The sequence below is a fragment of the Schistocerca piceifrons genome, chromosome 3 (assembly GCF_021461385.2).
Source record: "Schistocerca piceifrons isolate TAMUIC-IGC-003096 chromosome 3, iqSchPice1.1, whole genome shotgun sequence".
Taxonomy (NCBI): Eukaryota; Metazoa; Arthropoda; class Insecta; order Orthoptera; family Acrididae; genus Schistocerca; species Schistocerca piceifrons.
Genome location: NC_060140.1, coordinates 713,900,780 through 713,924,073, shown reverse-complemented (window position 1 = coordinate 713,924,073; position 23,294 = coordinate 713,900,780). Strand labels below are relative to the sequence as shown.

At 40.3% G+C, this 23,294-nt stretch overlaps 1 protein-coding gene across 1 annotated transcript in view; it reads left to right on the top strand.

The window, feature by feature from the left end:
* LOC124790024 (polyglutamine-binding protein 1) overlaps positions 1-23,294 on the top strand; it is an 82,253-nt gene that overhangs the window by 26,793 nt on the left and 32,166 nt on the right. Inside the window, exons 3-4 of the mRNA XM_047257578.1 lie at positions 10,112-10,236; positions 11,496-11,671. Of these exons, the coding sequence (XP_047113534.1) occupies positions 10,112-10,236; positions 11,496-11,671 (301 nt within the window). The remainder of the gene's footprint in view (positions 1-10,111; positions 10,237-11,495; positions 11,672-23,294) is intronic.

Below are 23,294 nucleotides of genomic sequence, written 5' to 3'. Positions count from 1 at the left end.
TTCATCATTCACATTTGAGGCATGGCTTTGCACGTAAATATTGTCGCAGAAGAAGCTGAGTAGTGCAGTCACTGTAGTGTAGTGGTTATATGTTTGTCATTCATGTACTTACACCTTCTTCTACGTCACATTATTCTGGTGGAGGCACTGGGTATTGGAACTCGTGATACCGCACATTATCAATGACATAGTGTCTCCTATCAGGCCACGACAGAGCCACCGTTTACGTGGCGGGAAACCCAATTTCCAGCCCTATTCAACAGATTGCAATCTATCGGGGACAGAAGAAGAAGAGGATGTTACAAAGACAGCAACTGTGTGCCACCACATGAGACATCCTTTTGGGTGCTCTGGTGACGATGGCCAAGATCCAGACAAGTGGCTGAAGGTATATGAGCATATAGCCAAATTTGACAAATGGGATGACACCGTGTGTTTGGCTAACATATTTTTCTACTTGGAGGGCACTGCCAAGCAATGGTATGAGAGCAACCAGGAGAAGTTCACAAGCTGGGAAGTATGCCAGGCGGAACTGCGCAAGTATTTCGGCGACACACGATGACAGAAGTGAAAGGCTGAAGATAAATTAAAGTGCAGGGTACAGTTTCCAGGAGAAACAACAGCATCCTACATTCAAGACGTCTTGGAACTGTGTAAAATAGTGGATCCTAGAATGTAGGAGGAAGATAAGGTTGCACATCTCATGAAGGGTATTGCTGAGGACATGTATCAAGCCCTACTCCTGAAGGAGGTTTTGACAGCAGACGACTTCATAAAATGGTGCCAGTATATCGAGACAATGCATCAAGAAAGAATTACACGCAAGAAGTTTGAATGGCTTCCAAACATCGTATCGATGTCTATTATGGAGGAAGAAACTGATTTCACAAGTGTTCTTTGTCAGATAGTGAGAGAGTAAGTTCAGAAAGCATTTGGATTGCACGGCGAGCAAAAAAAAAAAAAAAACAAGACGCTTCAAGAGGTCATAAGGGAGGAAGTGGAACAGACATTGAACACAATCTCTCATCCTTCATTTCCGTTTAAAACAGTAAAAAAGTCAAAGCGCAGGCGAAGTTACGTTCCTACAGTGCCGCATGAGGAACCTGTTAGGCACCAATGAAGACTGGCGTCATGAGGACCCAGGATAACCAACCAGTATGTTTTCACTGTGGACGACCGGGACATGTGGTGCACTATTGTCGAGAAAGGTGGTGGATATTTGATGACGCCGGTGCCAGAAGACAGCAGACCAATCTTAGCCAATGCCAACTCTGGGATGACGAAGGTGAACAAGAAGATGTGGGTGCAGGACGACGTAGGTCTCCATCGCCGCAAGCTAGCCGCTGGAGAGGACGCTCCCCAACATGCCGATCAAGGTGTCCATCACCGTTTAGAAGCTCCAGCCGATCTCATAGCCGCCACAACCCGGTAAACTAAAGGGTGCGACCTTCCTTGGAGGTGAGGCCATTGAAGAGAAAAAATCTCCTCCGCCATCGATCACTACAAAAATGGTAGGAAACTATGTCGATATCCTCATGGATGGCCGACCAGCCCAAGCTCTTGTGGACACTGGAGCACCATATTCAGTCATTTCGGAGAAGTACTGTCGCCAGTTGAAGTAAACCGTATTCGTTGACAACAAAATATCTCTGCTGAAGGTGGCTAATTCTCTCGGATGGGACTTCTTGAAAGCTTCTCAGGCAATTATAGATTGTGGTCGCTCGAATATTATGCTAGACAAGAGGAGATACTGTGGACAGAAAGAAGCGCATCCTAATGTGTGGAGACTATGTGTGCTGAATGAAGTGATCATTACTGCAGTCAGTGCTAGAAAGGTAACTGTCATGTGTCATGCCATGCATAAACCCATGGATCTTGTAGTGAAATGTAAGAGAAGAATACCACTGAAGAATAACTTGGTCATCCCAGCCTCTGTCATCTTGTTTAAGAATGGATTCCGTGAATTGTGGATAGTTACCTTTCGCCGAGAACCGCAGATCCTTCCAAGACGCATGTGTGTAGCAGACGGCGGCCAAAAATTGCAGAAAAGCTGAGTCTCATAGAAACCTCCCATGCCGAGTCTGTGGGCGAAATTAGCCATACCATGTGTCAGCAACAGAATATTGAATAATTCACGATGAAGCAGAGAAAATGATGAAGAACGACATCATTCAACCTTCACAGAGCCCATGGTCATCACCAGTGGTTCTCGTCAGGAATAAGGGTGGCACTTTTGTGTTGATTACAGGAAGCTTAATAAGACTAAAAATAAAATAACTAAAAAGGATGTTTACCCTCTTCCACGAATTGACGATACACTAGATTGTCTGAAGGGGGCTAAGTTTTTCTCAACCGTGGACATGTACTCGGGATACTTTCAAATTGAAGTGGATGAGGCTGATTGTGAGAAAACTGCATTCATCACCCCTGAGGGCCTGTATGAGTTTAAGGTAATGCCATTTGGTTTGTGTAATGCACCAGCAACTTTTGAATGGATGATGGATAATCGTCTAAGGCACCTGAAGTGGTCGATGTGTCTTTGTTATTTAGACAACATTAGTGTTCTCAGACATTTGATGAACATGTAAAAAGACTAAGGGCCATTCTTAAGTGTCTCCAACAAGCCGGACTGAAACTTAATCCAAGAAAGTGTCTCTTTGGAGCAAAAGAAATCAAAATACTTGGACACCATGTGTCAATCAAAGGTGAGATCTATAATGGAATTTCCTATTACTAAAAGTATTAGAGATGTGAGAAGCTTCCTTGGATTATGTTCTTATTACCGTTGTTTTATCAAAGACTTTTATATCAAAGCCAGGCCACTCTTAAGAGTTGTTAAAAGCTGATCTAAATTTATCTGGTGTGGTGCTCAACAAGATTCTTTCAATGTGCTGCGAAAAGCTCTGATGAGTGACCCTGTACTTGGTCTGTATGGTGAGAGAGCACCTACCGAACTACACACAGATGCCAGCGGGTATGGGATTGGTGCTGTTCTAGTGCAAATTTCCAATGGAAAAGAGAAGGTTATAGCCTATGCTTCTAGGACACTTACAAAAGCCGAGAGAAACTACTCAACTACAGAAAGAGAAAGTCTTGCTGTGATCTGGGCCATGTGCAAATTTTGACAGTATCTCTATCGAAGGCCATTCACAGTTGTTACAGACCATCATTCACTTTGTTGGTTGACAGGTCTTAAGGATCCAACAGGACGACTCGCCAGGTGGGCACTACGTCTTCAAGAGTATGACATTACCATAGTGTACAAAAGTGGAAGAAAACACCAAGATGCCGACTGTCTCTCAAGAAACCCTGTGCAAGACTTTGATGAAGATAGTGACTGTCTGGCTGTGCTACAGGATCTCTCTTCTGAGCAGAAGAAGGACGCCAAGATATCTCAAATTATACTTGCCTTAAATCGGTCAGAGGACGTGCAAGGACAATTTAAGGTAGTGAATGGATTCCTTTGCAAGAAAAACTTTGATATGTTTGGAAAGAGGTGGCTACCAGTGATTCCTAAACACCTGCTCTTAGATGTTCTACAGAAATTCCATGACACACCTGAGGCTGACATTTAGGATTTATTAAGACATACAGTAGGATCTGCAAGAGACTTTTCTGGCCAGGTTTATTTAGGAGTGTCCGTCACTGTGTGTCGCACTATCGACAGTGCCAGAGGAGAAAGGCAGTTTCTCAGAAACCACGTGGCCAACTCATACCAATTCCATCAGCCAAAATGCCTTTCCAGTGTGTTGGGATTGACCTCCATGGACAATTTCTAGCATCTGCTAGTAGCAAAAGGATTATTGTTTGCACTGATTATCTGACACGCTATGCCATTACAAAAGCTGTGAAAACAGCCGAAGCACTCGAGGTAGCCAAATTCATCATAAAAGACATTGTATTAAAACACGGTGCCCCAAGGTCATTAATTACGGATCGAGGGAAAGTTTTTCAATTGAATCTTGTGACACAGATGAACCATCGGTGCAACATTACTCATCACATGACGACTGCCTACCATCCGCAAACTAACGGGCTTACTGAACCCCTTAACAATACTTTGGCCAACGTGCTATCAATGTTCGTCAATGTTGAGCAGAGCAATTGGGATGAGATGCTACCTTTCGTGATGTTTGCCTACAACACCACCAAACAAGACACCACAGGATTTACACCATTTTTCCTAGTGCATGGGCATGAGGCAACAACGATGATGGACACTGTTTTTCCGTTACATCCTGATGACGTGGACAACAACTACATCGGCCAGGTGTTAACAGAGCTGAGGAAGCTCGGCAGTCAGCCTGACTCCGCATGCTGCAGGCTCAAGAAAACGATCGCCAAAGGTATGATGCGAGCCACCGCCCTGTTGTTTATCAGCCTTGTGACCTCGTCTGGATCTTCACTCCTATTCAGAAGGTTGGTCTCTCTGAGAAGCTCGTCAGGCGCTACTTTGGACCTTATAAAGTTGTATGACAGTTATCTGATGTTACTTCTGAAGTTGAAGATTTTGACCACGACACAAGACAACGAAAGATCAGAGATACTGTCCACGTCCTTCGAATGAAGCCCTATAAGGATTCTGCAACCCAGGGTAAATTTGATGCTTCAGCGACAGGCAACAAGCGGAAAGGTGACGAAGAATGAAGCGACAAGGTAAGTTCTAAGAAGATCACTGCCAGGGCAAACATCAGTCATTGGGAGTCGGAGTATGCAGGACCAATGACTCGTTCCCAAACTAGGAGGACGTAACACCGAGACGCTGTTCTCTTAAGGAGGGAGCAATATCGCAGAAGAAGCTGAGTAGCACAGTCACTGTAGTGTAGTGGTTATGATACTATACTGTTGCACGGAGGGTCGTGGGTTCAAAACTCACCTGAACTGAAAAATTTTAATTTTTATATTCGATTCGAGTACATTCTAGAAGTATCCACAAATGGCAAGAATCATTGTACTGGAATGTTCTGTAGCTGTATGTATACCGTATGTGTTCTGGCCGGAGGCAGTTCGCTCTGCGCTCTTGTATGTGCAAGTGCTGAATAAATAAGCCTTTGTTAAGTGAAGTTAGTGTTCGTCATTCATCTACTTATACCATCTTCTACGTGACAACATTTAATTGATGTGCTTGTGTCACACAGCAACCTAATAATGCTGTATTCAAATGTTGCAGGAGTATTTGCCTACTCATCCATGTTAACTTACATTTTCCTACAATTAGAGCAAGCTGCAATTCATCACACCATCTAGAAATTCTGTCTAAGTCATCTTGTGTACTCCTACAGCCATTCAATGACGACGCGTACTCATACCCCACAGCACCATCAGTAGACAGGCATAAATTACTGCTCAGCCTGTCCATCAGATTGTTTATGTATATAGGGAATAAGAGTGGTCTTAATACACTTCTCTGGAGCACTCCTAACAATACCATTCTCCCTTATGAACACCCACCATCAAGGACAGTGTACTAGGTTCTGTTACTAAAAAGATTTTTGAGCCACTCGCATATGTGGGAATCTAAACAGTGTGTTCGGGTCTTCATCAAAAAATCTGCACTTGGGCGCCCTGTCAAACCTTTTCCGGAAATCTAAGAGTATGGCATCTGCCTGTTCCCCTCCATTCATTGTTTGTACAATATCAAGTGAGATAAGGGCAAGCTGAGTTTCACACAAGCAATGCTTTCTAAATCCACCCTAATTTGTGGAAAGAAGCTTTTTTGTCTCAGGGAAATGAATTGTATTCAAACTCAGAATGTCTTTGAGAATTCTGCAGGAAACTAATATTAAGGATTTTAGTCTTTAATTAAAGAGGCTGTTCTTTCACCGTTATTATATACAGGAGTCACTGCTTGGGACTTTTAACTGGGTAAGAGACTCATTATAAGTGAAAGATAAGTAATCGACCAGTGCTGCAGAATACTCTCTGTAAAATCAAACTGAAATTCCATCTGGACCTGGCAACTTATTTGTTTTCAACTTTTTCAGTTGCTTCTCTACACCGTGTATGCCTGTTTCTATGTCCTCCATGCAGGAGTCTGTACAACTGTCAGATGACTGTATGTTTGTATGATCCTCCTAGCCCCAAAAATGAAATTTATAACTTCAGCATTCTTTCCCCCCAGATGTGCTGCCCATCACATTACCCATCAGCGGCTGCAATCCTTACTTCCACAGTGACCTCTGTCTGTTCAAATTTCGTTAGTTGATACCCTTATCCAACCTCATCGTGTAAAACCATATAAATCAGGCCCAGACATCCTTGCACTACCTCCTGTGTAACTGTAAAACTCTCTTGCTGTGCAATCACAAATGCCTGACTCCCATCTCCCAGACTGAAACTCTTGCATTCCAAGAACTAGATCTGTAAGCACACCACAACCTCAAAAACCTGTTCAGTCCATTCACCTCATACTGCCACCTTGAATTACCACTATGCACCAGCAGTATAAGAGCTTCCATCAAACTGTAGGGAGTATATGAGATGACTTGTGAAGAATTTCGAGTACCTGTGAGGAATGGTGGCTTGTTCTAAATGTAGAAAAATGTAAGTTAATGTGGACGAATAGAAAAGACTATCCTATAACATTAGAATACAGCATTAGTAGGGTGCTGCCTGACACAGTCAGATCAGTTAAATATCTACGCACAACATCACAATGCAATATGAAATGGAGTGTTCACATCAGGTTGGTGCTAGGGAAGGTGAATGCTTGACTTCATTGTATTGGAAGAACTTTGGGAAAGTGTAATGCATCCATAAAGGAGGAAGCATATAGAACACCAGGGTGACCCATTCTTGAGTACTGTTTGAGTGTTTAGGATCCCCACCAGATCGGATTAAAGGAAGACATTGATAAAATTCAGGTGTGTGCTGCTAGATTTGTTATGCAGCAGGTGTGATCATTGTGTAAGTATTACAGAGCTGTTTCATAAACTCAAATGGGGTCCCTGGAGGGGAGCCAAGGTGCTTTTTGTGAGGAACTACAGTGGAAATTTAAAGAAATGGCATTTGATGCTGACTGCAGAACAGTTCTATTCTGTCCAACATACATTTTGCCTAAAGGCCACAAAGATAATATGTGAGAAATTAGGGCATGTACTGAGGCTTTTAGACAGATGTTCTTCCTTCACCCTGTATGCAAGTGGAACAGAAGAGGAAATGACTAGTAGTGGTACATGGCACCCTCTGTCATCCACTGTATGGTGACTTGCAGAGTATGTGTGTAGGTGTAGATGTAGGTGGCCTTATAACTGCCAAATGCTGTCATGCAGACCTAGTACATTTACCAATCATTCAGAAACTCCCACCGCCCTACAGAAACCAGAGTCTAATCAGACTCACAGCACTGTCATGAACCCATATTCCAAAAGAATCAGTCTTACAGAAGTATTGGCCCTTCCCAAAAGTCTTACATTTTGCCCCACTCCTAAATTCAATGACACTGGGCTTTCTTTCCTTCTCCCCATCCCTACAGTTGAAAGACTTAAATGCCACTAACACCACCAATCAGGCTCAATCAAAAACCAGTATTGAACCTTGTCTGGTTCTGTTTACTCACCTGTGATTGACCCCACTGCGCCCAAATCTGCCCCTGTTAACTTTCTAGGATTTCCTAACCTCGAACCTTGTCTTATCATCATTCCCCAAATCTCTCAACATGGAAACAAACTTCACATCTATTGAAAGAACCACAATCCGCCGTCTAAAACCTGATCCTGACCTTGTAATCCTACCTGCTGACAATAGCTGCTCCACTGTGGTTATGAACCACAGGGATTACGTGCTGGAGGAACTCCACATGCTGTCAGTTATGTTCACCTATGCTCATGTCACAGTGACCCCATTCAAGATCTCCAAGCTTAATAAAGTTCTAACCACTTCCCGCACTTCTACCTTCTACAAGCTTGATAAAATTCATAAAACCAACCACCCAGGATGCTCCATTGTTGCTGATTATTATGTTCTAACAGAGAATCTTTGCCCCTGTGGACTAAAATCTTCATCCTGTTATTTGTGAAGACACCAACCATTTCCTCCACTGACTCTCCACAGTTCCTCTTTCTTTAACACCTGGAGCCGTGCTCATCACTACCAATGCCATTCTCTCTACATTAACATCCCCATTGCCTATGGCCTTCCCACTATTAAACACTACTTTTCCCAACTCCCAACTGACTCCATATCTACAACTTCCTTCCTGATCACCATGACCAGCTATATCCTCACTTGTAATTACTTCTCCTTTGAAGGCATCACCTACAAACTTATATGTGGTGCAGCAATGGGCTGCTGCATGGGACATCGAGAGGAATCCTTCCTAACCGCCTAGAATCCCAAACCACTCATCTGGTTCTCAGTGCATTGATGACATCTTGATGATCTGTGTTGTGGGTGAGGACACTTACCTACATTCCTTCAGAATCTTAAAACATTCTCCCCCATTTTCTTCTCCTGATTCTCCTCAACTCAACAAGCTACCTTCCTCGATGTTGACCTCCATGTCAAGGCTGGTACCTTTTAGTATATGTGTCAACATCAAACCTACCAGCCATCACAATACCTTCACTTCCAGAGATGCCACGTTTTCCAAAGTAAGACGTCCCTTCCATTACAGTGTAACCACTCGTGGTTATCACATCTGTAGTGACAAGCAGTTGCTCTCCAAATATGCTAAGTGTCTCACTGAAGTCTTCACAGACTGAAATTACTCTTCCAACTGTGTCCAGAAATAAATTTCCCATGCCTTGTCTTACCAGTCACCTACAGTCCCCCAAGTACTCACTGTCTGGCCACAGAGGATCACTCCTACCATGACTTAGTACTATCCAGGTTTGGGGCACCTGAACTGCATTCTGTGCCAGTATTCTACTACCTATCATCGTACCCTAAAATGAGAAATATCCTCCCCAGTCCTCCCACAGTGGTATTCTGCTAACCACCCAACCTACACAGTATCCTTGGCTGTTCTTATTCTACCCTTGCTCCCAGCCCATTGCCTCATGGTTCATATTCCTGCAATAGACCTAGATGCAAGACCTGTCCCATGCATCCTCATGCTACCACTTACTCTAGTTCTGCCATAGGCATCTACTCCATCAAAGGTAGGGCCACCTGTGAAAGCAGCCAAGTGATCTACGAACTAAACTGCAATGCTGTTCCATTTTCTGCATAGATATGACAAATAACAAACTGTCTTTCTACATGAATGGCCACTGCCAAACTTTGGCCAAGAGACAGCTGGACCAACCGGTTGCTGAACTTGCTGTCCAACACAATGTGCTTAATTTTCATGACTGCTTCACGACATGTGCCGTCTGGGTACTTCCCACTAACACTGGCTTTTCTGAGTTGCACAGACAAGTATTCTACCTATAACATATCTTCTGTTCCCATAACCTCATGACCCCAACCTTTGATAGTCCCTGTCCCTGTCCCTGTCCTTCACCCGCCTATCCCTTCCCTGTTCCCACTTCAGGGATATCCTTCCAATGCACCTACATGGTTCTTTCCCTTTCCTGCTTCTGTCCTTTCTCCCTTTCCTCTTCCCCTTTCTCCCACCCCCAGCACAGCCTCCTCAGCCTACACCTAGCAGCTTTATCCTGTCCGTGTCACATTCCTGCACCCTCCCACAGGTAGCAATAGCGTCTTCTACCACCCCTACCTTGCTGGCCTTTTCCCTCCCTGCCCCATACCTCTTCCTTACCTCTACTACTCACTCCAGCTATATTGCTGCTCACCTCTCATGCAGGCCTTAGTGTCTGTAGACAGTGGCCATGTGCATGTATGAGTTGTGCTTGTGTGAATGTGTGTGAGTTTTCTATTTCTGAAGAAGAATTTTCACTGAAGCTGAAATATTTCTTTTTTTCATTGTGTTGGCCTGCAAGTCATCCCGTCCTCTTAAGTGGGGAGCAGTAATCTGTCCTTAAGATGCTGTATTTTTTATACTAAACATTTATGAATATTTCATTCAGATATTAGAAAATATTAAGCAACTGATTAGCACATGAATCTGTTGTATGTATTTTTTAATATGATGAACTACTATTATCTTTATGATATGTGCATATGTACAGTAATTTAATTTACATCTCCCTCTTTTTTTTTGAAGTAGCTAACAAAACAGCTACAGTACCTGCTGTTGAAGAAGTCATTGCTGAAGACTATGATGGGAATAAGAATACAACAAAGGAAAAATTTGGAGATGACTTTCTGAGTGATGTCGATCTCAAAATTATGGTAAGCTTGACACAGGCAGATCTGCTCTGTTCTTTTTGTCAACACTAAAATGTTGAATGTTGTTAAGAGTAGATGCAGTGCTGTTACTACCTTGTTTTATGTGGTTGTGTTGCCATCACTCACCATGGTGTCTGACAGGAGTCCAAAGGTATGTGGCCACAGTTGGTTTTAAGTACCTATTGGGGAATAGCAGTCAGTCAGTGTGTTTCAGTGTTGTGAACTGAAGCTAATGTCTCCTGTCTCAGTCACAATATTTGTTTTGGATCTGCAGTTTATTATGAAGGGCATAGGATCAGCTGTCAGGAATGCGTAGCAGTAACTGTAAAACTGTAACATGTGGTTACTGTGATGATGTTAAAGGGAGTGAAGTCCTCATGTCACACAGTATGCACAGCATTGGAATAATTAGTGTGACTGAAAAAATTGCTCTCTGTAGCCGTAGTGCAAGAAACAGTTGCTGCAAGCTGTGGCAGCACTGCAGCACTGTTAAACAGCTTCAGTTTGGATGTGGCAGTTTGAAGTTAGTCATGATACCTAACTTTTCCAATATGGCCACAGTGTGCAGTGCATTCGAGTAGTGTGCTATTCAGCAACTTCAGGCACTTCCACGTGAGGCTGCTGGCTCAGTTGCCTGCAGCAGGAAACCAGTGGCTCCTGGCTGGCAAATACCTTCTATATTGTTTTGCATCGGCTCTGGATTGTGTCTCTTGTACACATTACCAAACTTTATTGTTTCGATTGCATTATGAATATCATGTTGTGACTCAAATAAAGCTTATTGGGTTTTCGTGACCACATTTCTTATTGTGTTCAGAATTTGAGCAGTAGAGACTGTGGAACAATTCTGAACACTTTTGAAAGTTTCAGTTCTGGTACTAAAAAATTATGCCCTTCAACTTCACCCCATGCCAGTGGTTGAAGTCTAAACAACAGAAAATTTCTTCCTGCAAGAAAACTAGATATTCTTAAAATGTGAACGAAAGTAATGTGCTGCTTTGATAGCTCTACAACATACAATTTTGAATCGCACTGACAAAGCAGTGGTTGTAAAAATAAAGAAAAAGTTTTTTATAATTAATTTTACTTGTATTTATAAAAACACAACATAAAAATATCAAAACTGATACTGTGCTGCCATATCGACTTTTTATTTACTTGTTCAAATCAGTGGATGTGTAAAAAACAAATTATTTTATTATTTTCAGTTGGATCTATATGCATTTATTTCAAAACTGAAACAGATCATCACCCTTTTTCAGGGTCACCCAGGTTGTCCAAATAAATACAACATTTACCATGAGTGTTCTGTATTTTGTCAAAAGCACTGGGGAGACGGAATTACAGAACCAGACTCCAAGTATCTAGCAAAAAAGAGAAAATTGCTGCGAAAATATCCTCTGCCACAAAACTGGATAGAACTCTATGATCCTGGAACGTAAGAATTATTTTTAATCATGCAAAAACTATTTGATTTTCTTTGTTGCCAACATCTACGTTTTAAAAAGTCGTTAATTCTTTATAAATGTCCATATATATGTGCTACCAATATGGCAAATTGCATACTAATATTTGGTACACATTTAAACTGTAGGAAAAATACTCAATTTCTAGAGAGAATGACCAAGTGTGTATTTGCCCCTCACATTAGTGCCCTATTTATTTATTTTCTGCATTGTAACTTTCTTACAAGATTTGGATACACTAGTAACAGGCTTCAAGCTTTGAGACAATACTAGGATCTTAGTAAAACAATAGAAATCAGTTATAATCCAGCCAGTGGAATTAACAAATTGATTGGGATAAAAGATGAGTAATGGTGAACCACATAGATATGCAAAGTTTTGATCAAAAATTAAAATAGATGCAAACCTAACAGATGTTAATTGTGGAAGGAATTGAATTGAGCCTTTTTGTGACAGTCAAGTATGAAATATTTTGGGTTCATGGCATAACCACATAGTGGAGTTTTGAGTAGTATATGACTGACTGACTGATAGATTCACTGATTCATTCTTGCATATATCTTGTTCCATAAATCCAATCAAACTCCATTCTGGATGCTAAACAGAGATTCAAGGAAATTATTTTTACTTCTAGTATTGTGGTTGTAACTTTCATAGTTCATTTAAAATTTACTCTTATTAATATCCATAAGTAACATGCTCGGGAATTAATGTATTGTCGTGTGAGTATAAAAATCACAATTTGCTGAAGTAGTTTTCACAATGTGTTTGTTTATCAGATTTACACAATAGTCTTTCTGTATGCTTCTGAAAAATAAATATTTTTCTGACCTTCCCCCACAAGATTATACCATAGGAAAATATTAAGGGAAGTGTAAAAAATGTACTAGCAGTTCCGTTTGGGTCTCGACTTACTGAGAATTACTTGAAAGAGAAAAGCAGACAACTGAGTTTTTTCATGTATCTGGTAGCATAGTTTCAAAGGATTACACAGAAATAAAATATATCAGCAAGGCCCTGTGTCTGTCAGTAAGAAATTTGGGAAGATCTGGTTAGATGTTTTAAATTCGTCCCTTCTTTTGCTTAGTTGTAATTTAATTCCTAGTAAAAACGGCTTGACGAAACATATTTAAGTTCTGATATATAAGATGGCCCTGAACAACTAAAATGGGTTGCTTAGGTAAACCTTAATCACCCATAGCAGCCAGCAAGTTTTTGATAAATTTGATTAAACATTGCAGTCATCAGAATTTCAGGTCTATGTGGTCTTCAGTAACCATTAATATTTTTCTTTTGATATGACCCCATAAAATGACCATTTTCCCCCATTTTTTTAGTGTCTTAATCCCTTTCAGCTGAATGTTCGAGTTATAATAGAAAGTCCAGAATGGAATAACAGTGACTTGGAAGGGATCGTTAATATTACATAACAAAACAGAAAGAAATATTTGTACTTTTAGACAAAGTTCTTCCTCACAAGTAGAACTCTTTACACATTCACACAGCTCACACACACATGGCCTCTGTCTTCAGACACTAAAGGCCTTAGCACTTGGAGACATTATCCATGTGTGTGTGAGTTGTGTGAATGCGTGAAAGTTCTACTTCTGAGTTATAATGGAGGGAAGAGATGACTTGATAATATCGTCAGATTGAAATTACTTTGTGATTCATGCTTCAGTGAGTCAAGTGGTAGCGGCCAGCAGGCAATACATTCAAGTACTTTCACGAGCATCACAGGCTGCCTTTTGTGTTGCACATTTTGCAGGTATGGACAGTGCTTTGAGAAGCGTGGCTGGATGCTCGTCGGCAACACTGCCCCCTGTCACTGCATTCTGTCAATCACGAAGTAAAGTTTTTAGCCCATTCACAGTTTTTTCACTAACTGCCATCATCATGAATCGTGTAGAGGTAGCCTGATAATATTTCTGCAAAGGAATCATACTATTTCAAACACAAAAATTTGCATAATTACTCAAAGAATGATTGTTTTGATCCTAATCAACAGAAGTGCACTAGCAGAAATTTTTGCCTTGCTAAGGCTGTTGGGATGTCATACTGAGACCAGGTTGCCATATGATAGTAAATATGAGAAACATCAACATTGCAGCCACTCAGGGGCCCTGAGCGTGCTGATATCTTATGTAGTTTTACAGGGATAAACAAGTATCTAGTGTGGCAAGACAAATCACAGTATCCATTCCCATGAATGCTTGATATTATAGTTATTTTATCTCATTCCAAATGTTTTTGACTGAATTGTCATTCATGTATGTAGTGTCTCAAACTCATCACAAAAAATGGTTCAAATGGCTCTGAGCACTATGCGACTTAACTTCTGAGGTCGCCTAGAAATTAGAACTAATTAAACCTAACTAACCTAAGGACATCACACACATCCATGCCCGAGGCAGGATTCGAACCTGCGACCGTAGCGATCACGCGGTTCCAGACTGAAGCGCCTTTAACTGCACGGCCACACCGGCCGGCAAACTCATCACAGATGCTTCATAACTGTCAAAATATATGAGACAAACTCATAGTACTTACAACATCTTACTTGTCAACTCGTATAATGTAGACCCGCTATTGCGACACATAGGTGTCAAACCCACTACTAATTTTGTTTTCTCGTGTGTAAATGACAAAATTAGAGTAGACATACTTTACGAAAAGGCTTAGAATGCCACTCACCACATTGTGGAGGCATTGAGTCACAGACAAGTAGATGAAAGAGACTGCTAAACATTTAATCTTTTGGACAAAAAACTTCTTATTTGGAAATCGAAAACACACACATTCAAAAGCACTTCTCACACATACATGGCCACTGTATCTGGGTACTATGGTACTAGGATCTGACTGCAGCTGCATCTGATGTGACATGGGGTTGTGTGAGGTACTAGGATATGGGTGGGGGAAAATGCTGTGCTGCCTGTGGAAGTGTGCAGAGACATAGTGGAGACAGGATGGGCCACTAGATGCAGAGTCTAGAGCTTGGGGGGGGGGGGGGGGGCTATGGAGTTCTTTGTGGCATCATTCTTCTGACTTGTTTGACGCAGCCTGCCACGAGTTCCTTTCCTGTGTCAACTTCTTCATCTCAGAGTAGCATTTGCATCCTATGTCCTCACTTATTTGTTGGATCTCTGGCTTCACCTGGGGTATTTACACTCTAAAGCTTTGTCTAGTATCATGGAGATTATTCCCTGACGTCTTAACACATATCGTATCATTCTGTCCCATGTCTTTGTCATTTTTTTCCATATCTTCCTTTCTTCGCCAATTCTGCAGTAAACCACCTTATTCCTTCAAATGGCTCATCATTACTAAGTACTTTGGTACCCCACTTCCTTCCAGACTGATTCTTCTGAATGGTTGTCTATATCAGTACCTGGATACACTTTACAATCCAGTATTTTATTTTTGGAAAGTCTTCTGACTGTGTGATTATTGAACAGAGTATTCATTATTAACATCTGAATTTTTTTTTCTAGTCATTTCCCTGCAACTGTGTTCCAATCACCCATGATTATTAGATTTTCATTTCCCTTTGCATACTGAATTACTCATTCAGTATCCTCATATAGTCCTTGGTTCTGTGTTCTGCTTAAATTTAGAATAAGAATCATCAGCACTGGCGGCTGAAGACTTACAGCATAAGAAGTCACCCTTGTTCTGCCAATGGCTCAATGGCTTTGTCAAAGAGGGCAAAGGAGGGACAGAGGTTCAGGGTGCTCTCTTGCATTTGGGGTGGTAAACTGCCCTTAAAAGGCAGAAGAAGCAGCAGTGATAAAAGCTATGGTGATGGAGAAGCCAACCGAAACCACTGTATTGCAGACATGTGATGCTATCCATAGGACTTGTGCCCTGTAATTGAAAGTGTCCTGATAATCTCTCCATTGCAAAAGGTTCCAGGTTAGTTCCCCAGTTAGATCTCTGGGAGCAGACTGCCAAAGTAGAGGTGATCATTAGAAAAAGATGAAGTAACCAATGAAGGGATAACTTCGTGTGAGACAGAGCATGGAATGTGAGGAGTTTGAACATAGCAGGGAAGCTAGAAAATCATAAAAGGGAAATGCAGAAACTCAGTATAGATATAATGGGGGGTCAGTGAAGTGAAATGGAAAGAAGATAAAGATTTCTGGCCAGATGAATGTAAGGTAATATCTACAGCAGTGCAATGGAGTAGGATTCTTAATGAATAAAAGCAGGACAGAGAATGAGCTACTATGAACAGTTAAGTGACAGGATTGCTCTTATCAGTGTCAACAGCAAACCATTGCCAGCAACAAAAGTTTTCATGCCAATATCGCAAGAAGATGAAGAGATACGAGAGACGTAGGGAGGGAAAAAGGCGGGTAGGTGTGTTGGTGTGATGGAAGGCATATGTAGTGCTGGAGTGGGAGGAGGGAAGGGGATAGGTAAGTGGAGGACAAGGACTAGTGAAGGTTGAGGCCAGGAAGGTTACGGGAATGAAGGATATGTTGTGGGGAGAGTTCCCACTTGTGTAGTTCAGAAAAGGTGATGTTGGTAGAAAGAATCCAGATGATGCATGCTGTAAAGCACTCATTGAAGTGAAGCACATTGTGTTGGGCAGCATGTTCAGCAACTGGGTGGGTGGTCCAGCTGTCTCTTGGCCACAGTTTGGTGTTGACCATTCATGTGGTCAGAAAGCTTCTTAGTTGTTATGCCCACACAGAATGTGACACAGTGGTTATGGCTTAGTTCATAGATCAGATGGCTGCTTTCACAAATAGCCCTGCCTTTGATGGTGTAGGAGATGTCTGTGATAGGATTGGAGTAATTGGTAGAGGGAAGCTGTATGGGACAAGTATTGCATCTGCAATGGACCTAGATACAAGACCAGTCACATACACCCTATTGCATTGCTTGTGTGAGTTGTGCCTGTGTGTATGTGTGTTCTCTTTCAAAAGAAGGACTATTTGTCCAAAGCTTAAATATTTAACATTCTTTTTCATTGTGGCTGTCTGTGACTCAAAGCCTCCTTTATGTAGTGAGTAGCAATCTGTTCTTTTTCATGTTACTGTTATTCTATCCTGGACTTTCCATTGTTGTTACTTTGTCATAAGTAATATATGTAATGCATTTTCCCAGATAAAGAAAATGATTAATTTTAATCTAATCACAAAATTCGTATGCAATAACACATAGAAAGTAGCCCAGTTACTAGGCACTGTATGATAGCACGGCCGCCATCCGAAAGGTTGACACTGACAGATACCAGGGCTTACATCCATACCATTGAAATTCATTGACACATTCACAGCAGAAATAAAACAAGTGTAATTTTAAATGCAGATTTCTGTGAACGCCCATCATTATCTATCACTTAATATTAAACCACGAAAAGTTAATTCAAAATAGAGACATTATAACCTCTTTTTACTGGAATCAATTTATCATCAGAAACCGTCCCATACACTCTTCTTTAAAGGATCAAACTCTCATGCATAAAAGTCATGTATCCTGAACTATGTATTGTACAAGGATAAATATTTTCAGGTACATGCAATGGTATATGTGGATACTGTATGCAAAATGTGTCGTGAATAGAGTTAGCAGTAAAGAAATAATAATTTAAAACATCATGCCTGATGCTGAAGTTTCTCTACAACAGAAAAAAATCTTTTAAGTGATAAACTGCCTTCCTTCCAGTATTTTATGTGGGAAGTCAGTGAGAAAAAGTTTCAAATTATGTGTAAATTTTATGTAGCAAAGTGCTCTCATTCTCAAGTACTGGATGAATCTAGTATGGGTAATTTGCACAGTGTGAATTACGCTGCCTTGAAACATTAAAATATACAGTATCAAACTTGACTTATTGAAATACCTCTTCATTTGTAGAACAACGTTTTAAATTTTTATTATTTTTCCCCGAGAGCATGCAGCTTTACTGTATGATTAAATGATGATGGCGTCCTCTTGGGTAAAATAGTCCCCCATTCGGATCTCCGGGCGGGGACTACTCAAGAGGACGTCGTTATCAAGAGATAGAAAACTGGCTTTCTATGGATTGGAGCATGGAATGTCAGATCCCTTTATCGGGCAGGTAGGTTAGACAATTTAAAAAGGGAAATGGATAGGTTAAAGTTAGATATATTGGGAATTAGTGAAGTTCGGTGGCAGGAGGAACAAAATTTTTGGTCAGGTGAATACAAGGTTATAAATACAAAATCAAATAGGGGTAATGCAGGGGCATGTTTAATAATGAATAAAAAAATAAGAGTGCGGGTAAGCTACTAAAAACAGCATAGTGAACGCATTATTGTGGCCAAGATAGACACGAAGCCCACGCCTACTACAGTAGTACAAGTTTATATGCCAACTAGCTCTGCAGATGATGAAGAAATTGATGAAATGTATGATGAGATAAAAGAAATTATTCAGGTAGTGAAGGGAGACGAAAATTTAATAGTCATGGGTGACTGGAATTCGACAGTAGGAAAAGGAAGAGAAGGAAACGTAGTAGGTGAATATGGATTGGGGCTAAGAAATGAAAGAGGAAGCCGCCTGGTAGAATTTTCCACAGAGCATAACTTAATCATAGTTAACACTTGGTTCATATACATGGTATACATGGAAGACCCCTGGAGATACTAAAAGGTTTCAGATAGATTACATAATGGTAAGACAGAGATTTAGGAACCAGGTTTTAAACTGTAAGACATTTCCAGGGGCAGATGTGGACTCTGACCACAATCTATTTGTTATGAACTGTAGATTAAAACTGAAGAAACTGCAAAAAGGTGGGAATTTAAGGAGATGGGACCTGGATAAACTGAAAGAACCAGAGGTTGTACAGAGTTTCAGGGACATCATAAGGGAACAATTGACAGGAATGGGGGAAAGAAATACAGTAGAAGAAGAATGGGTAGCTTTGAGAGGTGAAGTAGTGAAGGCAGCAGAGGACATAGTAGGTAAAAAGACGAGGGCTAGTGGAAATCCTTGGGTAACAGAAGAAATACTGAATTTAATTGATGAAAGGAGAAAATATAAAAATGCAGTAAATGAAGCAGGCAAAAAGGAATACAAACGTCTCAAAAATGAGATTGACAGGAAGTGCAAAATGGCTAAGCAGGGATGGCTAGAGGACAAATGTAAGGATGTAGAGGCTTATCTCACTAGAGGTAAGATAGATACTGCCTACAGGAAAATTAAAGAGGCCTTTGGAGAACAGAGAACCACTTGTATGAATATCAAGAGCTCAGATGGAAACCCAGTTCTAAGCAAAGAAGGGAAAGCAGAAAGGTGGAGGGAGTATATAGAGGGCCTATACAAGGGCAATGTACTTGAGGACAATATTATGGAAATGGGAGAGGATGTAGATGAAGATGAAATGGGAGACACGATACTGCGTGAAGAGTTTGACAGAGCACTGAAAGACCTGAGTCGAAACAAGGCCCCGGGAGTAGACAACATTCCATTAGAACTACTGACGGCCTTGAGAGAGCCAGTCCTGACAAAACTCTACCATCTGGGGAGCAAGATGTATGAGACAGGCGAAATACCCTCAGACTTCAAGAAGAATATAATACTTCTAATCCCAAAGAAAGCAGGTGTTGACAGATGTGAACATTACCGAACTATCAGTTTAATGAGTCACAGCTGCAAAATACTAACACGAATTCTTTACAGACAAATGGAAAAACTGGTAGAAGCTGACCTCGGGGAAGATCAGTTGGGATTCCGTAGAAATGTTGGAACATGTGAGGCAATACTGACCCTACGACTTATCTTAGAAGGAAGATTAGGGAAAGGCAAACCTACGTTTCTAGCATTTGTAGACTTAGAGAAAGCTTTTGACAATGTTGATGTGAATACAGAGAGTGAAAGGCTATTTACAATTTGTACAGAAGCCAGATGGCATAAGAGTCGAGGGACATGAAAGGGAAGCAGTGGTTGGGAAGGGAGTGAGACAGGGTTTTAGCCTCTCCCCGAAGTTATTCAATCTGTATATTGAGCAAGCAGTAAAGGAAACAAAGGAAAAGTTCGGAGTAGGTATTAAAATCCACGGAGAAGAAATAAAAACTTTGGGGTTCGCCGATGACCTTTGAGGTTCGCCGATGACATTGTAATTCTGTCAGAGACAGCAAAGGACTTGGAAGAACAGTTGAACGGAATGGACAGTGTCTTGAAAGGAGGGTATAAGATGAACATCAACAAAAGCAAAACGAGGATAATGGAATGTAGTCGAATTAAATCTGGTGATGCTGAGGGAATTAGATTAGGAAATGAGACACTTAAAGTAGTAAAGGAGTTTTGCTATTTGGGGAGCAAAATAACTGATGATGGTCGAAGTAGAGAGGATATAAAATGTAGACTGGCAATGGCAAGGACATCGTTTCTGAAGAAGAGAAATTTGTTAACATCGAGTATTGATTTAGGTGTCAGGAAGTCGTTTCTGAAAGTATTCGTATGGAGCATAGCCATGTATGGAAGTGAAACATGGACGATAAATAGTTTGGACAAGAAGAGAATAGAAACTTTCGAAATGTGGTGCTACAGAAGATGCTGAAGATTAGATGGGTAGATCACATAACTAATGAGGAAGTATTGAATAGAATTGGGGAGAAGAGGAGCTTGTGGCACAACTTGACTAGAAGAAGTGATCGGTTGGTAGGACATGTTCTGAGGCATCAAGGGATCACAAATTTAGCATTGGAGGGCAGTGTGGAGGGTCAAAATCGTAGAGGGAGACCAAGAGATGAATACACTAAGCAGATTCAGAAGGACGTAGGTTGCAGTAAGTACTGGGAGATGAAGAAGCTTGGACAGGATAGAGTAGCATGGAGAGCTGCATCAAACCAGTCTCAGGACTGAAGACCACAACAACAACAACAACATTATCAGTCAGTAATTATACAAAATATTTAAATCAAATTTTTGTTGCCCCTGGAAGCCATTAAGTAGGACCTTCAGCTGGGACCACGCACTGTTTTAACCATTTAGTTATAGAGATTAGTCTTTTGTTGTAAATGAGCAAGAACTCGGGATTTTTGATTTTTTAGTGTGTTACCATCGAGTTTGCAGTTATGTAATTGATGATCTTTCTGTCCTGTTGTACAGCGTCCTAGATATTATATAAACACTCTCTCTAAATTTTCTCCCACGTTTCCCAGTTGTAGTGTCAAAGTTGTTATGTGATGCAGTACTACGTTATCTTTCAGTTATTCTTGTTATCTTTCATTGGAGGTAAATAAATTTGCAGTAAGTTCTGATGCTTCAAGACTTCAAAGAAAGACAATAAAGTATACGGATAACTAATCTACAGATACTGCTTTTATGAGACACTTTTCAGAACTGACTTTTATTAAGTGTTCAACATATTTGTGCACACATTTATTCATATTTTTACTCATTGATCCAGCATATCTCAAGTGACATATCATTTGCACTCCCCTTCTTTGATGTCTGTGAACAGCCTGAGCATTACTGTGTCGTGTGGAGTGGTATCTCAGAATGTGAAATGAAAATTTTACATCATTTAGCAAATTATGAATATTTCATTAAAACTGGCCTTCCTATCATATAACTCTTGCAAACAAGGTTACATACCTTTTAACGTGTATAAAATTATCATACTTCCCACAAAACAGCGGCTTTGCATAACGCCAGTTAAGATAATATTTTAACTTCATAATGAAACTTATGAAGTTCCCAATGGATCATTTTGTGTCTAATTAACTGAGTTAGATGGTGGAATATTTAAGATTCTGCCATAATAGTTAGGTCAGATCATCTTGTCACCCTGATTTAGGTTTTCTGTTGTTTTCTGTACCTAGTATGAATACTGGTCAAGGGTAAAATTGTAACCAATCCAAAGATTAGTTGGAACATAACATTACTTCACTAGTGGTGTTTCAGTTCAAGGTGGTATGCCCTTGCCTTACTTTGAACTGATTTAACCAGCTAGTAATATGGAGATATAAAGTTTATTCTTAATCACATTAACATATAATTGTCAGGGTAAAAGAAATAGTAAATGACAGAAAAAAATCTTAATTCAACTGAGGTTTTCACCCCAGATATTTGGATTTGTAACCTGACACTCATTCATTGTGCCACACTGAATGGCAGAATAATTCCTTAAACAGGCCATGGCTGCTTCCTAGCTCAACACTTTATTTTTGTAAATGAACAGATATCCACTTTTTCCTGATTTGACATCAAGATTCTTCCTGACAAGTGACATATCATATCCTCCCACCTCCCTAAGACATTTGTTGCCTTTTCTTGGGCTCTTGATAAAATCTTAAAAAAATAAAATTAAAATGGAAATGCACTGATTTTAGGAATGTGTACTTCAGTCCTTAAAAACAGAATTCTTATAGGATCACTTTGCTGTCCATTGTATGTATGTATGTATGTATGTATGTATGTCCGTCCGACTGTTAAGAACTTCTTTTCCCAGGAATTGGGTAGACATATTGAGATGAAGTTTGTGTCACATACTAAGAACTACTTGATCTTCTGTGCCATTGGAAAGGATATGGACATTTGTGTCATGCAGTTGATACTCAAAAAAAATCTGTAGGGTACTTCCCATCGACCTAGAATCATGAAATTTGCCAAAAAGCAAAGTTTCGCAATACAAGCAAAGAAAAAAAATCTGAAAATTGTTAATTTGTTATTGTATCACGTGAATTTTTTTCTTTTCTTGTCTTCATATCTGTCTGTGAATCCCCCTTTATCTCAGGAATGGGTAGATGTATGAATTTCAAGCATATGTCACATACTATATAAAAGATCTATAGTTCCTGCACAGTGTGAAATGTTTAAGCTTTTACATCAACACCATCAGAAGATACAGCGTTTATGTCACGTATTTTTACATCTTGCCAGTATTGATATTGATAACAGGTAAAAATTACTAAACTCCTGAATTCCAGGGATGGATGAACTATTTATATAAATTATTAAGTTTGTACAGAACCCTCATTGTGCGAGTTCTACTCACACTTATCCAGATTTTTATTTATTTTAAAATAAATTTCTGACTCTTATTCCAGTGTTAGATATTAAATGAAGAAACAATTGACCTACCAGGTGCAAAAAGGGAATAGCTAACAAAATTTGAAGTTTTCGTGTTTTTGCGTCAGTGGATGGCTGGAGTGTAATTCTGTGCACTGTCTGAAGGGTCACACTTACGTCCACTGGAACAAGGTTTTGTTGGCCATTGATTATCTTGAAAGTTGTGGACTGGACATATCTAGCACTGTTGTTCCCTTTCTGCAAAGTAGACAATGTCGACCATGCGAGACAGTTCATTTACCATGAAGGCATTGCAAAGAGAACTTCTGATGAAGGTTAAAGGTCTTTCTTGGACTACATTCAACAAAATATTAATGAGCAAAATGTGCAGATTCTAATATTGTGAAGTAACACATGTTCTGGACGAAATAGAAATCGTACACTGGCCATTGTCTTCTTAATCTGTTTGATAACAATGTATTAAAAACTATAACCCACTATTTTCCTGTATGAGGATGTTCCTTTCTGACCTGTGACAGAAACTTGAGGCTTTTAAACAGCTCATAAAGAAGAGTGACAGAATATATACAGTGTAAGAATACT